The 17,176-nt window shown below is 41.7% G+C and overlaps 1 protein-coding gene across 1 annotated transcript in view; it reads right to left on the bottom strand.

The window, feature by feature from the left end:
* Positions 1-17,176, bottom strand: part of Svep1 (sushi, von Willebrand factor type A, EGF and pentraxin domain containing 1) — a 183,308-nt gene that overhangs the window by 88,806 nt on the left and 77,326 nt on the right. Inside the window, exons 7-9 of the mRNA XM_051162513.1 lie at positions 14,012-14,206; positions 11,815-11,933; positions 4,216-4,345 (exon numbers count right to left, since the gene is read on the bottom strand). Of these exons, the coding sequence (XP_051018470.1) occupies positions 4,216-4,345; positions 11,815-11,933; positions 14,012-14,206 (444 nt within the window). The remainder of the gene's footprint in view (positions 1-4,215; positions 4,346-11,814; positions 11,934-14,011; positions 14,207-17,176) is intronic.

Below are 17,176 nucleotides of genomic sequence, written 5' to 3' on the forward strand. Positions count from 1 at the left end.
GGTGGCAGAAGTGAAGCGATTCTAAGTAGACTCACAGTCTGACTATCAAGACTGTTGTTGAAACAACAGAGCCCAGATGTTGGGGAGGAATATCATGCTGGGAGAAGGAAAAGGCAACAACAGGCAGGGTGGAGCTTGTCTCCCAGAGAGAGATTTCACACAGCTCTAACAATTTGTTAGACCTCCTTCTCCAATGAGCCTGAAACCCAGACAATGATGGGTCCATGGTGGCTGGGGCCACACATGGTGGGGGGGTGGACTGTTTAAATGGTCACATCCTAGGCCCATCTCTTACACTTTAACCTCACTTCAGAGCCCTGAAGACAGTCTTGGGGCTTTCTGGATCTCTTTACCTGGCTTCCCAGTATGGCCCCCAATGAATAAATCTATTTTTATGCTTTGTTGTATTTATCTGACTCTTGGTTTATTGAGGATGGGTAGCCAAATCTGGATTGGGTCAAAGGCTGTGACCTTCAAGTTTGATGAACTTATTAAGCAACAGAATTCAGGTTGAAAGGCAGTGTGCTGACAAGTTTAATTTGATACAACCTAGAGTCATCTGAGAAAGCCTGTGGGGGACTGCGTCAGTTGCTGATTGAGGTAGGATGACACACATAACTGTGGGCAGTGCCATTCCCTAGGCAGGGGTCCTGAACTGTGTAAGATTGAGGAGAGCTAGCTGAGCACAAGCAAGCCGACATGCAGTGTGAGTACATTCGTTTCTCTCTGCTCTGCACCTTAGATGTGATGTGACTAGATGCCTGAGTTCCTGCCTCCACTTTCCCTCAGTAATCAACTGTAACCTGGACTTGGACTCCAAATAAACCCTTTTCTAAGTTGCTTTTGATCAGGTGGTTTTATCACAATAGTAAGTGGGTTTGAGACAGGATGGGAAAGCCATGTTTTAAGGTGCTGGTAAAGGGCTGGAGAGATAGCTCAGCCATTAAAGGTTAGGCTCACTAGCACAAATAAAGTACTAGTATATTTAGTGGGAAAAAAGTATATACAAATAAAGGACAGTAAAGAAATTACACAGGAAGCAATTTCAATCTGATTATAGATTTTACATGTCCAAAGTATACTTCATTACACACATTTGATGTCTGAAGGAGAGTGTACAAATTACTATTTTAATTTTTTTTATGTGAGGACATAGGACAGACAAATGTAAGGAATTTGCTTGAGGTCATTTAGTTAATAAGTTATCATCACAGCACCAAGGCTGAGGCATTTGGCTCTGTACATAAAAACACATTCTGAAATCAAATGAGCTATACTCCTGAGAATGCATGTATTTCTGTTTTAGCCTATGTTTTACACATAAATGCTCAAGTTTTGTCTTTCACACTCATTTGCCATTTCATTAGTGTAGTAACTTATGGGCTTAATGCTTCCCTAGATTGTTAACTGTAAAATGGAGTCCCTTTTGGTCACATTTAAGTCTCCATTGAATAGCATAGCACCTGGCTTCTAGCTGGTGCTCAAAACAAGACGCCAACTAAAGCACAGAAAGAAGAAATTCTCCTGGCAGGTCAGTGCTCTTCGTGAACACAGAATCAAGTCAACTCATGGTTAACAGGGCGGTCTGAAAGCAGGCATCAGTCACCCCAACAAGATGACAGATCAATATTCCAAGGTCATCCAAGCTCATCTGGTTTTAGCTGAACATTTACAAATTGAATTGCAGGAACAGGAGAAAACCAGGACTTAATCAACTGCTGTTTGTTGCAAGCAAGATGGCACTCCCAATGCCAGCAGCAGCAGCATCCCTTCTTGCCTTGCAGCTCTCTGACCCATCTGCAACCCTAAAGACAGGAAGAACTGTATAGGCCTGGAACTAGTTCCTGTCTCTGTCTCCCTATTATCTCTCTCCCATGTTTCCCTCTCCCTCTTTCTCTCTTAGAGCTTGGAAATTCAACTAATGTCTAGCCAGACACTCAAGTGCACATTTTCTATTTCACCACCCTGATCCTTCTTAGGAAAGACTCATACTTGGCAAACTCTGAAACCACATTTCCATGTTTGAAATCATAAAGTTGGACAAGAAGATCTGTTTCTCATGCTGTTAAATCCTGCATTTAAAACAACATGGAAAAGGCAGCTAGAAAACTAAATATTAGATAATGAGTTAGACCGATGTGATTTTACTTGAGTCCCTTGTTTTAACCTAAACTTAATGGCTCATAGGCTGTCCGGCCAGCTTGAGATACATTCATTAGCTTAAGCAGCTGTGTAAATTTCATAGAATAAAATAAATTGGGAGTATTACATTTATATGCAATGAAAATAAATCCATAATAATCAGAGGGAAATGTAGGGGCTGGAGAGGTGCCCAGCTGTTAAGAGCACTTCCTGCTCTTACGGAGGCCCTGGGTTTGGTTTGCAGCATCCACAGGGTGGTTTACAACCGTCTTTAACTTAAATTTTAGGAGACAGGATGCCCTTTCATAACCTCCTAGGACATCAGGCACTCATATGGTACAGTCAAAACACTTTTGCATGTAAAGAATATATTTTAACAACAAAATTGGAATATGTTATTTTCTAGCTTTTACAAAGAGCTGAACATGTATCAGGCTGTAATCCAAATGATTTATATGTCTTAATTAAAAACTTCACAGTAGCTTAATAGGAGAGCATACTTTCACCATACTTTGGATGAACCAATAGAGGGAAGCATCTGGTCACAATGCTAGTGGTTGTGATGATGGAGACACCAAGTAGGTGAACTGTATGAAACTTGATAACTTAATGGACTTGGTGACGGAGGAGGAGTCAAAGGTGACTTCCTGGTTTCTTCTCTCTAGCTCTGAGGTTGACAGCATCATTTTTCTGGGCTAGAAATCTCTTAGTTCTACATGAGTCTGAGATGGCTGTGACACATCCACATGGGAGTCTTCTGCTTTCCTACTTTGTTTTATTTATTTTTCTGACAGTTTCCTCCCATATTTGTGGCTGGCCAGGAACTTCTGTGTAGCTCGTGCTATGTGATCCTCACGTCTTAGGCTCCAAAAAGCTGGGGCTCTGAGCATGAGCCACCATGCCACATCCTGGAGGGGTTTAATACTCGGGTTTGGGTATCAGAAAAGGGATCCAAGCTAGAGATGTGGGGGTTGTCGGTCAACAAAACCACACAGGGAAACCACAGGTAAAGAGTAGAGGTCTACAGCCAGAATCCTGGGTGCTCATCAATGCTTGAGAATTAATGAAGAAGCAAAAGTCTAAGAAAAAGGAAAAGAAGAGCAGGTAAAAAAATGGCGTGTGTCGGGGAGTGGTGCCCAACAAAGACTGGTGGCAGGAAAGCTAGGGGAGAAGAAAACGTTGGCAGGAAAGTGGTGGCTAATAAAATAAACTCTGAGGAAAGATCATGTTACATAAGAACTGAAATGTTTACGATCAGAGCACACTCAAGCTTTAAAACTGTACAAAGTGTAATTTCTTTTCAGAAAAAATATGCTCTATAATAGCATGTTATATAACAGACACTATAACCTTTGACAAGCATAAAGTATTTTTTTCAAGTTTGATATTTGTATTAGGTTAAGAAGTTAAATGACAAATAGTAAAGTATATTTGTTTTTTATTGGATTTTTTTTTCATTCAAATAAGCTTGGAGAGGCTCCCTCCACTTTTCAAGCCAGGATTTCTGTGTGTGATACCACTGGCTGTCCTACACTTACTTTGTAGACCAGGCTGGCCTCCAATTCACAGAGATCCACCTCCATCTGCCTCCCAACTGCTGGGATTACAAGCATGGGCCACCATGTAGCCACTGCTGGAGAGCCCTTTATGAAGCGATTTGATAAGCATTTGTATGGATCTGATGGTACTTTTTTTTTTTTTTCTTAACAATTAGAAGACTCAGATGGTGAAAATTCAGGCATGGATCTGGAAGGGAATGGCATTTGAGAGTCACAACAGAGATTGTTGGTGACTCACAATAATACAGTCATAGGAGTGCAGAGAACAGAGTCAATGTTTGAAAGACCTTGAGAATAAATGGCAAGTGAGAACATAGAGACAGCGGCCACCTGGAACTTTCCAAAGAGCTCATTTGGGAAGAAATAGACACGGAGACAGTTATAGGACACACAGGGCTTCAGTGAGAGAGAGGCCTGGTGGGTTTCAATGCCAGGAGGAAGAACCCGGGCAGAGGACACTGATGCATGCAGAGGGATTGCCTTTGTGAACTGTCTACATGACTGGGAGACTTACCAATCACCCTAATGTAGAAAGTGCAGCTGGCTTGGTTGCTGGATGAATCAGTCGCTGTGTAGGTGATGGCCACTTCTCCAATTGGGAAGAGGTAAGGTGGGGTAAAGGCTGGATGGACATGGATCGAAACCTTATGGAGACAAGTAAATATATAATAGTATTAGCAATACATTTATCTTCTTTGGAATCATATATGATAGGCAAGGAATAAGACGATATAGTATTTCATAAAGAGGAAAGGAGGAATGAAGCAAATCCTTTCAGTGTATTTTTTAGACTACTCTTTCACAGTTTATAGAGGTGGCAGACATGATGTTTCTTATGTTTTAGTGATAACACAGTAGAACACTTTAATACTTGTGTGATCTTCCAAACTTAAGAAGACTTTTAAATGCCTTTATTAAGTTCTGTACAAACATATAATTTTTTTCAGAAAAAAATATGTTGAAGAACTTCTAATTTGGTTCTAAATTTTACTCATATAAATAGTTTTATACTCCAATTTAAGTACATTTGTTTTTTTTTACTATTTCCTTACTATATGTCTTCACGCTTAGACTTGACCTCAGACTATCAATATATTATTGATAGGTAATAATCTTTTCCCTAAAGTATGGTAATAATTTGCATTCCTATTGTTTGGGACTATGATGTCAGTGTTCCCAGATCTATATTAAATATCTTCAACTGTGCTAAGTGAAAAGTATGGTGTAGGCTCTTGTTTTGGTCATGTTTTAGGGTTATTTGTGTGGTGCTGTGGATCAGAACTGGGCCTCATTCATGCTAGACAAAGCCCTCTGGCACTATTTTACATCCCAAACCCAGTTTCTTAGTTTCCAACAAAGATTACACTCTCATATTTTCATAACATTACATATATTTGCTCCCATTTGCTTGAAAATTGTGATATAATAAAAACTATATTAGTGTGCTATATAATAAACATTATAACCTCTAACAAATTTAAAGATTTTTCTGAGTGTGATATTTGTTGCTATGTTAAGAAGTTAAAAGATACATTAGTAGAAATGCTTATACAGTAAAATATAGTTATTTTCCATTAGTTTAAATATTTCAAATAAGATTGGATCTCCCTTTTTGAAGTATTTTGATAAACATTTTTATGTATTTGGTGATATTGCTTTTTTGGTTTTTAAACAATTAAGAGACTCAGATGGTCAGCATTCAGTCATAGGCCTGGGAGGGGATCCACAGGAATGGCTCCTCCCATGGGAGTGAATGGTAGTTGAAGGCTGTTGGGAGACAGGAAGTCATTGTCTTCAGTGCTGTAGCCACTGGTGAGTACCCAAGCTCTATTGGATCCCCTGACACGCAGACCCACAGTGGGTGGCTGAGGGGCACTGGGTCAACCCAGTAGGTCATAAAACAAAACAATTGCTGGGGAGAAAACACTGCAGTTGGGCAGGGGGCTCTGGGAAGGCAGGATTTGTGAATGGTCACCCAGGCTGGGGTAGGCTTTCTGCTTACACAGCTGCCAAGCTGGGCTTGCTCCTTTGGTCTCCCACTGGTGCCCTGTTTGGGGGTGAGTGGATGTTAATGCTCACCTCTTCCCAGAAGAAGTCACAGGACAGTCTTGAAAAAGAACACAGAATGAGTAGAAGAGGAAAATACTCTAAAAATAGAGAAGAAAACTCTGAGTTGAAGAAGCTAAGGCATGGTTGCAGATGTTATAAAAAGAAGTCTTGAGGTACCAGGTGAGAGGGAGTAAGAGCAGCCAGTACTCAAGGAAATGTTAGACAATTCCATGCACAGTGAAAAAGTCTTACAAGACCTGAGGACAAAAGACTCATCTGGAAATCTTACCAAGCTCTCTTTGTCATTAAATGCTAGTTCAGAATAAGAGAGATATTGGACAACTGGAAATTCTATAAACGTTCTAAACGCCCGTGTGTGTGCGCGCGCACACACACACACACACACACACACACACACACACACACGCATACACGTACATACTCCCTCTCTCACACACATAATGCATACACATACATATACCACACACACACACACACACATAGACACACACACACTTTTCTGAGGGAAAGAATATTAAACATGCCAAACAAACAAACACCCCCACACACATACAAATAAAGGAAATCTTGGCCCCTGCTATTAAAGGACTGGCTGCGGAGCCCACAGCCTCATGACTATGGACTTAGTCTAAAAAGGGCTCATAACTGTGGCTATGAAGCAAACATGAAAAGTTATAATTTAGGGAAGAAAATACACATAATGTGAAAAACTAATAATTAACCAATAATGAGTTGCAGTAAGAATCGTACATTATACCAACAAAACCTAAAGTGGCTAAAAACATCAGCTAATAAATTTTATTAATTTGCTTGGGAGAGACTCAACCAGCAATTTTATTCTTTTTTCCTTGTTGAGAGTTAAGTGATTATGGGTTTCTACATATTTTAAGAATATTATTAAAAGACTGTGTATTTCTTTTATATCTGAGTGTAGCTAAAGTCCCAGAACAGAGGATTATAGAGACCAAATAATGCCATATTCTACAAGAGAGCTCCTGTGGACAGACAGACTGGCAGGAGGCTGAGATTCAAGTTGTTAAATGGATCAACGGCAGCACTCCCATCAGCTCACAGGCACAGAGAGAATCTGTGGAGACAGAAGTGTTCACTGGGGTAGAGTTCTGAAAATGTCTGTTTTTTTCCCCATAGGCATAGTGTCTGCCTCAAATAAAGTAGCTGCTTCAGACAATCCCACAGGATGCCCATGTGGCGCAGACTGAGCTGTATGGAACTCCTGCACTCCACTAACGGATGGAGGCTTGCTGGGCAGTACAAACTCACAGTTCCCTCCAACGCAGTGAGTGTTGTTGGGTGAGATTGACCTCCGACTCTTGGAATTCAGGGATGCACATAAATCTTTCTCTTCCTTTGGTGAGTGTTGCAGGCAGAGGAGGCTTGACCAAGCAATGTGGGTAGTGAGCGCAGAAGAATGCTATGTGGTTAGAGGGAGAACTGTTTCCATAAGCTCAGGTGTTTGAGCTCTTGGTCCCCAAGAGTCGCTGTTAGGGGAATGGTGCAGCCTTTCCGAAGGAACTGCATCACTGGGAGTGGGTTTTGAGGGTTCATAGCCTCACCCTGCTTCGGAGTCACTCTTTGCTTTGTGTTTCTGGTTGAGGATGTGACCAATCAGTTCCTGCCGTGCCTGCAGTATGCTGCCATGACTCCCCACCATAATGGATTCTTATTTCTCCAAAATTATAAGCTCCAAATAAACTATTTTCTCCTCCATAACTTGCTTTGGGCATGGTGCCTTATCACAGCAACAGAAAAGTCACCAAAATAGATGCTAATCACAAGTTAGCTATGGCTCCTGTTTCGGCAAGGTGAAATAGAACACAGACTGAGCCATTTTGCCTTTACTCCATTTTGGATAGATCCTTTAGGCATTAAGAACCTATGAGCTGGAATTGAAATTCCAGGCCCTGGAATTGAAAGAGCAGGCAGAAGACGTTCTGCTAGAGTACAGTGCTATGTTCAGGAACTGTTTGTGGCAGAGTGGGGCACCCCTGCTGGCTCTCCTGCAGAATCTATGTATAGGATGCACGAGAGAAGCAATGTTCGCATGCTAATCTCTGAGTATCTCCATGATATTGGAATGACGACAGCATTAGTTAAATGGGAGAATGAACCCTATCCTCAAAATTACTCCTTGCTCAACTGTATCCATTGCCTATTGTCAGGACAGAGAGAGACCTTTGAAGTCAGCAGCTCCAAACAGCACACACTTTTATCACCACACTCTTAAGGGTCAAGATACTAACAGCTCACACAGGGTTGAAATCAAGGTATCAGTGGAGCTGAATCTGGTTCTCTGCTTTGCTCTTCTAGTTTCAAGGAAGCTTCCTGAATGGACCCTTCCTCCAGCTTCTAAAGCCAGCAATGCCCACAGAGCCCTTCTCAGCCCATGTCTCTAGCTCCTCTTTCATCAAATCATCTCTCTCTAGCCAGAGCTGGGACTAGCACTCTTTCCCTGTGGTAATCAAGCAGGGCTCATTTAGATAATAGAAGATAGATGGCCTACCTTGAAATCCATTCTCTAATGATGCCTGTAGAATCCCTTTGCTGTATAACGAAAGTCACTGGGGCGGGAGGAAAAAGACATTGTTGGGTGGCTTGACCCTGCTGGCTGTACCAATTCGGACTCTAGGGAAGGCCAAGCAGGAGTGGGGTGGGGGTTATAGAATAAATCAAAGAGAATCCACAGCTGACTTTCCAGTCCCTTAGGTCAGCTCTGGGCTACAGCAGGGTAAAGCTTTGAAGTGCATATGAGATTCAAATTTTTATTTAGATAGTGAGATTCTTCTTTTTTAATCCTTGAAAGTGGATCTTAATTAGAGAAAAGAAGTTGTTTTTATATCCCAAAGTAACTTAGCCTGGGACTGGGGGAAAAACAGTTATTTTCTATTGGTATCTGTCCCAGTTGAGTTTGTTCAAGTTGAGTTGGACAATTATAGCTTTGATCACATTGCACCTGTAATTTAGCATCCCACTTTCCCCCCAGTAAACCTCTCTTTTTGAAGTTGTCCTAAAGAATGATCAGAGAGAAAGTCTAGAAAAGGGTCATCACAGAAGCTTCATTTGTTCCTTCTTTCTCTTACCTGCCTTGAGTTTGTGTTTTGCTTTGTGTTGTTACTGTATGCTCTGAATTGCCGAGCCTTGCTCTCTTTTTGCTATGCTATACTGCAAGAAAAGCCGCTTCACCTGCCTCCTTATGTCTATTTCAAAAAATCCTATCGGTTCTGAAGATATTAACAACCGTGTAGATTAATCCTGCTATAGTGAGAGACCACCAATCTCAAGCCAGTCCTCAACACTGTCCAATAACCCTGCAGTGTTTCTTTGGTTGACCCTCTCCTCTTTCTCCTCAGACGTCCAGAACCGTTTTCTCTGGCAAACCTCTCCAACTGTGCTTTGAGTCTGACTGTTTTCTAACCACGAGCCACACACAATAGCTTTTCTGTGTGTATTCAACTTCTCTGTCCACACATGTGTCCTCCCATTTCTATGCTCCTTCTTTTAGGCTGCTGTAACCTGCTTAACTGGCTTAAACTCTACAGCCCTTCTGTGGAGACCTACTTTAGTTCCTAGGATAACTGTGGCTCCTCTGTTAACACCTGCTGTCGCCTTTAGCACACCAGAAGCCATTTTGCCTCCAACTCTTCATTTTTATCATAAGGTGAAATTAAGTTTGGGTTCTCGGGCTCTACCTGGTTGAACAGCCTTTTACTTACAGTTCAATATTTGTTGAATATTCTGCTTGAAGTAATGATTTATGTTCTACTTAAACAAAACCACAATACCCTGCTATGTTCCTTTCTCCTAGAACAGAGGGGAACTGAAAAGTCCCCAAGCCTATATCCTATCAACTTAAAATTCTTTGTCTAGCTTTCTGGGCATTGTGCTCAGAACACAATCGATATTTCTTGTGTTTAGCTAATCGAAGTGATGCAATGTTGCCCTTCCTCTTGCTTCCCACATGGTTACCTGGTTATGGGTTCTCTTACAAAAAGCCTGCCTCAGAAGCAGACCAAGGTCACAGTTTGGCTTTCAAGTCTACTGTGTCCCTGGCCATGGTCAGTCTTGGCGTGTGACATTAAACCATCAATATCTCACTGAGATTGGTACTCGAGTGGTTTGTGTGGCAATTCTTGAAAAAATTTTTTAAAGATTTATTATTACAGATACAGTGCTCTGCCTGCATGTACACTTGCAGGCCAGAAGAGGGCATCAGATCCCATTATAGATGTCTTTGTGAGCCACCATGTGGTTGCTGGGAATTGAACTCAGGACCTCTGGAAGAGCAGACAGTGCTTTTAACCTCTGGGCCATCTCTCCAGCCCCCAATTCTTGAATTGTAACAAGGCACATCTGAGTTCTTCTCCACTGTGGTAGGCCCAATAACAGTCCCTAAAAGATATCCATGTTCCCTCTGGAACTGGTGAATGTTACCATGTATGGCAAAAGGCATTTAAGATAGGACTGAATTAAGAATCATAAAATGACAGAATTATCCTGGTTCATCCAGATGGGCTAAATGTAATCACCTCATTCTGGTGTCATCAGACATAGTCTGTATGATAGCATTGGGCCAACAAGCTCCTATTCCTAGGCAGTATATTTGGTCCTCTGTGCTACGCATAGCACGGGTTCCTAGGAACTGGGATAGGCACTGCTTTTGTGGAATATCCTACTTCCCTGGGTCCACACTTCTCCTATGTACAGAACTTTTCTAAATGACCACCCGTTACTAGGTGTGTGCTCTCACCACACGTTCTTTATATTCTTCCATCTCTCTCTCTCTCTCTCTCTCTCTCTCTTTTTTTTTTTTTTTTGCTTTTGTTTTTGTTGTTGTTGTTGTTTTTGTAGAAGTTGAACCACCTGGCGGGTGACAATGACTTGGTTGGGAGTCAAGAGTCAGGCACTGGAAGTGATTTGTACTCAGATGCATGAGTTGAGTATAAACATGCAAGAAGTGACTGAGAAACACAGAGGTGACATTGGAAAACTCCATCATTGATTCTCCAGGCAGCAGGGAATAAAAGACAGGGATGGATTAATGCATCCCTTGAGACCCTGCCTAAGAGCAGGTAGGGGAAATGGAGACATGTTTCCTGCTTCCTGCTGATGCTGGCTGGGCTGTCTTTGCTCCGAGCCTAACAGATACAAGATTTCTGCATCTGTGTACACACAGGGGCTACACTTGCTGCAACGTCTCGTTAGATCCTGAAACACACCCCAGTGAGCTCTTCTTAACGCTTGCTATTGATGAGGCTGGTGCATGACGCATGTTTCATAGAAAGCAGTCATATCCTGCACCTCCTTACATTTAGTCCTAGAGGCCAGAATTCTAAAAGCTACTTTGAATGTAAATATATTCAACAGAATTATCGGAGCAATTGTTACTGTTTTGCTTTCTCCCTCCAATATATCCTGCCTGGAAGAAATTACACATATTTATATGCAGCTGTGAAAGCAAAATGCCGTTTAACAATATCTCCGTACATCTGGACACAGGGTAGTTATAACAGGAAACTGCATTCCTAATTCCTAAACGAGCCTCTTCCCTAGCCGCTGATGGTTGGCCATCTGTAGCCAGGGGAGTGCATATAATGTGAAAATGCTGAGTTAAGAACTACAGACACCCCACCCTTCCCCTTCAGACTGGTCAATATGCAAGCCTTTGGGGTTTATCATGTAAAAGATATGGTCATGACAAGGATCAAGGTTGATTCCACATCTTTCTTTTCGTAGATTTTCAGAACCACCCACAGAGCGAAGACTCATCAATCATGAGGTTTGAGTGGAAAGAAACACATCAAACTCATGGAATGAAAACTTTGCTGTCAGAGGTTTTTTTTTTTTTTTTTTTTTTTTTTTTTTTTTTTGTCTGAGATTTCTATTTAAAAACTTATCACTGGTTGTTCTCTCAGACGAGGCACTAATATTTATGAGTAAAATAGAGGGACAGTATTGTACATCATCAGGGTATAGTAAAATATTTAGAATCCATTCAGAGGGATGGGGATGGTTATGGCAGCCTTACCTTTTCGCCAGAGTTGTCTTTAGCTGTTGGGACTTGCCAGGTGATGTTCGCAGAATCTTGCTGTTCCCCAGTCTTAGCCTCGATGTCTTTCGGGCAGCTGATATGTGGGGCCTCCACATCTGACGCAGGAAAAAAAAAAAAAACCTCACAACTCAATCAAACACCCTGACATGTACTTCTAAGTTATTTTTTAAAGGTGGTAAAAATATCTGGTTATATTAATAGTTTATATTTTTTTAACATGCTAAGGTTACTAAGTGAATATGACCCCATGGCTACTTTGCATAGTTTATCCTGTGTGGCTTGGGAGCCCCCTCCTGAGCTGGCCCTGCTGTGTAGCCTAGCCTCCCATTCCGTTTCTGGGAATTCACGCTCCACATGGGATTGCTGTTAGCCCACAGAGCTGTACAGTCTGCCCTGTACTTGGGCCTTTGCCTGGGTTCTTTGCTTTGCCTTAATGCCCTCTTTCCCCCACACCTCAAGAGCAGCTGTTGGTCTTTTCACCCTAAGCTCAAAAGCTGCCCTTGGCTCTCCCAAGCCACTTGGAATCCTCACTTGCAGACACTTCATAGTCTCTGTTCTTTTGAACCAGAAAAACAGCAGCATGCCACTGTGAAACAGAAGTTTCTCCCCCATTTATTCGAGGGAACAGAATGGTTCTTACCCACCTCGTTTTATTTAGTGCTTGGCAGACAGCAGGAACTTGGTCAGTATTTTATTTTTTTTAATGAAACAGAGGAATAAATGGGAGAAAATGAAAGCTGACTGGGATGGAAATCATACTCGAAAGTATGGCCATCAATCAGAATTAATTAGCAGTCCTAGAATGTACTATCAAATAAATGGCAAACTGAAGCTAATGATACTTTTCACTGTGGAAAAACCTTACACACTGCAAATGCTGAATTGAGCCTGCTAATATTACACAGATCCACACAGGGACGTCAGTTTCCTGTTATGGGCTAGATACATCTTTTATTCCGAAATGATGTTGAACGAGGTCTGCTAAATTTCCCAGATGGTTATATTTAATTTTCCTATATCGTGTCTCATCTTATTGCTTCTCTAGAATTTTCTTCAATTTATATTTTCCCCTATGAAGATGCACAGCTGCATACTGATAATCTGCAGAAAAAGGATTGCAGTTTTCATTCATAGTAAACTAATAATTGGGCTATTTGAAATTGCATATGTCTGTGTTCTCCCCACCTCCTGAGGCATGGTTGTTTGTCTCACTGTAATATGAATCAGATTCATGTTCTTTGATACAGTTTCTCTTTCTCTGGAAATTTAAGTTTCCCTTGTCACCTCTGCAACTTAGAAGATGAAGTTTGTTAGCCCAGCACTCTGGGGGCTACAGGGGGATAAAGATCCAGATTTCTCAGGCAAACTTTTTCTGTAATGGGAAGTAAGGGAAGAAAATTCATGGCCCCCCCTTCCCCTCAGCTTGTGGTCTCTTCATTGCACAGGTGCTGGGCTCCTTCACCTCACTCACAACTCTTAGCTTCTGTCTCTTTGGGTTGGCCAGCTGAGATACTCAGGTTTCTTACTTCTTACTTGTTTATTTCAAAGGTACTCTCATCTTTATATTTCAGATTAGTGATATTTCAACAACATTCACTGCAGTTCTTATTTTTATATTTCCTCCTCATCTTCTGGAACACCACACACACACACACACACACACACACACACACACACACACACACACACTTTTTACTTCTGAGGACTATACACTTTTTAAAATGTATAACACCTTAGGACTTCTCCGTGGCTGTAACACTGCTTCGCCGTGGTTTGCTCTTGCTGGGGTAAATGATAATGTAGCAAGGTGCAGGCTTCACCGTGCAAGCGGCTCTACTCCTTCAAGCTGGTTCAGTCTTGACTGCATTATATGCATCAGACATTCTACAAAATTTCCATCCCCCAGTGGGGCCTCTCAGCGGATCTCAGCATTAACATCATCTTCATTTTCTCATTTCTTCTGCCATTCTCTCCCCACTGGACTTTTATAAATTCACTTTTTTGAAACAGAACCCATCCTAGTGCATACATGGCTTTCACCCGCCCCCCGCCCCCCCCATTTTCCCATGGGCTTGCAGCATAACCCACAGAGGTGCAGCCCTACCAAACACTCACATGCCATTATCCTGGAATTTGTATTTTTTTTTTTTCCCTGCTCTGTGCCGGCACTTACCTTTGCACGCAGCTGTCTGAACTTTGGCGTTCCATTTCCCAGATGTGGTACATCTCACCTCTCTGGCCCCAGATAAAATGTATCCCTGGCGGCAGCTTAGCTGACAGGTCATCCCAGGCTTGGCTGGCTGTTTGCCACAGCTGGGTGGAGATACGATGACACCCTTGGGCTTCTGGAAGGTGGCACAGTGGCGTTCTGTTTCAAAGACATGATCACACATTACTTGGATTCCCACAAATTAGAAAGGATACAGATTCCCTTGACCTCATACCCAAATATAAATGTGCTACCTTAGATTGTCATAACTCACACCTAAATGATCGTGTGTGACACTGTATGTACAATGGATTATAATAAGCCTGGAACTATCTCTTTGGCTATCTCTTATTTAATTTGTGTTTTGTCTTCTTTATGAGACAGGGCTTCCTGGAGCCTAGGCTGGTGTCAATTTTGTCATGCAGCCAAGAATGGCCTTGAATGTCTCATCTTCCTGTTTCCACCTCCTGGCAGTAGCATTGAAGGCATGAACTGCAACACCTGTTTGGTATTTTTTTTTAATTTACTTTATTCAGATTACAACTCAATTGCTATGCCATCACTTGTATTTTCCCATTTCTCCCTCCCTCCTGCTTTCACCCTATTCCCCTCCCCTAGTTCTATGACCAAGGGGAACCTCCTCTCCAACTATATGGTCATAGGCTATCAAGTCTCATCTTGGTAGCCTGCTTATTCTTTCTTTGAGTGCCACCAGGCCTCCCTACCAAGGGGAGGTGGTCAAGTATGGGACATTCTCCACAGTTATGTGGAGAGGAGGGACTGACTGTGGCAACACCTGGTTTTATGTGGGATAGAATCTCAGGTTTCCTACAGGGTGGGCAAGCACTCTGGGAACTGAGCTATATCCCCAGACATTTATGTATTTGAAGGATAAACTGGACTCCATCTTTCATGGATTCAGTGATGTATTCAGCAACTGATTTTATATTTATCAGCTTTTGCTTTCTATCCTTAGGTGAGCATAATTCAGAAAATTCTTAACCTCTGCCAAGAGACAAATGTGTTATAACTGGGGCTTTGATGCTTCTTATTATCTTTGGTACAAAGCACAGCAGGTGGATTAGGTAAACTGAAGATAGAAGCAGTAAGTCAAGGCTAGGACTGTGTGTGTGTGTGTGTGTGTGTGTGTGTGTGTGTGTGTGTGAGCGTGCGTGCAAGTACATGTGCACGTGAGTATCAATTTATTGCAGTAGAGAGTCTAGGAGGCCATTATTTACAGTTTCTGTCCTTTTCTTTTTCTTTTTTCTTTTCTTTCTTTTTTTTTTGTTTTGTTTTGTTTTTTTCTTTTTTGTTTTGTTTTGTTTTGTTTTGTTTTGTTTTTTGAGACAGAGTTTCTCTTTGTAGCCTTGGCTGTCCTGGGCTCACTTTGTAGACCAGGCTGGCCTCGAACTCACATTGAACCACCTGCCCCTACCTCCCAAATGCTGGGATTAAAAGTGTGCACCATCACACCAGGCATGCCTCCTTTTCTTGTAATAAAAGTCAACATTTATCAGTGCCAACTATGGCAGGGCCTTGCTGTCAGCACTTGCAGGTCGACTCATTTAATTCCAAATGGGAAGAAGTATTGCTGTTCTCGATTACAGTCAAAAGAGCTTAGCATATATGAAATGTGGCAGTAAGTGTCCTGTCACCGAGCAGGTAGTGGCAGAACACTCCTGCTCCTAAATGTTCTACCACCACACGCCTCCTTGACTTGATTTCTCTCAATTCATTCTGTACCAGCAAGAGCCACCTTCCCTAAGGAACCGCTTTATCTCTACATTTGCAACAGGGTAGTCTTTGCGGGCCCTACTCTAACGTCCATGCCTGCCGTGAGCAGAAGGAAGATCATAGCAAACATTGTGGTTCAAGAGTAACGAGTAGTCACGATTCAGTGCTCTCTTTTAGGGTCCACCCTTCACAGCGTAACACAATTAACTTCTGACTGAGAGATGTTGACAATTTTACAGAGCTTACTCACAGTACTTAAGTGAGTATGTCTTTTTCATCTAACATACTGATGTTTGTCTTCTTAATATTTTAATACTTATTTCTCTTATGCTTGGTAAAGTCTGAGTTTGGTTAGTGTTAACTTACATATATTAAATAGATTTTCTTTATGTTTAGTTTTAGTGATTTTACTTTTTTACTTAATATTTTTAAGTTTGTAAGAATGAACTTCAGTGAGTGATGTGAATTATAGGCATAAGAAAAGTTTCCCCAAGGAGTTGACAGATTGTACTATGTGATCTCTTGAATAAATCTGTTTTTCCTTATCTATAATGTTTTGTTAGTAACACATGAACTCTGTAAGTTTTATGAGCTATGTTGCTTCTGAGCTGTCTGCAGTCTTTGCGTTACTTAATTTTGCAGCTTTACTATGTATTTTAAAACCAAGGAGATCAACTTTTATTTAGTCTTCCCGTTGCTTCCCCCCCCCAAATTTATCTTAGTGATTTTTGACTGTACAATCTTCTACAAGAAAAATTGCTCATCAGAATGGCTAAGATCAAAAATTCAAGCGACACCACATGCTGGCGAGGATGTGGGGAGAGAGGAACACTCCTTCATTGCTGGTGGGAATGCAAACTAGTACAGCCACTTTGGAAATCTATCTGGTGCTATCTCAGAAAAATGGGAATAGGGCTTCCTCAAGACCCAGCTATTCCACTCCTTGGAATATACCCAGAAGATGCTCCAGCACACAACAAGAAAATTTGCTCAACCATGTTCATAGCAGCCTTATTCATAATAGCCAGAACATGGAAACAGCCTAAGTGTCCCTCAGTAGAAGAGTGGATAAAGAAACTGTGGTACATATACACTATGGAATACTACTCAGCTATTAAAAACAAGGAATTCCCGAAATTTGTGGATAAATGGATTGAGCTAGAAATGATCATAATGAGTGAGTTAACCCAGAAGCAGAAAGAATCAAATGGTATATACTCACTTATATCTGCATACTAGCCCAAGGGGCATGTCCCACGAAAGCCTTCACTTACCAGGAAACTGGGACAGAGGGGAAGGCATCCTATTGGGACTCTAAATGAGAGACGCATGGGAGAACAGCAAAATAAAAGGATCCAGAGGGTCCTAGAAATCTACAAGTAGAACAATATGATA

Source organism: Acomys russatus, chromosome 2 (genome assembly GCF_903995435.1).
Source record: "Acomys russatus chromosome 2, mAcoRus1.1, whole genome shotgun sequence".
NCBI lineage: Eukaryota > Metazoa > Chordata > Mammalia > Rodentia > Muridae > Acomys > Acomys russatus.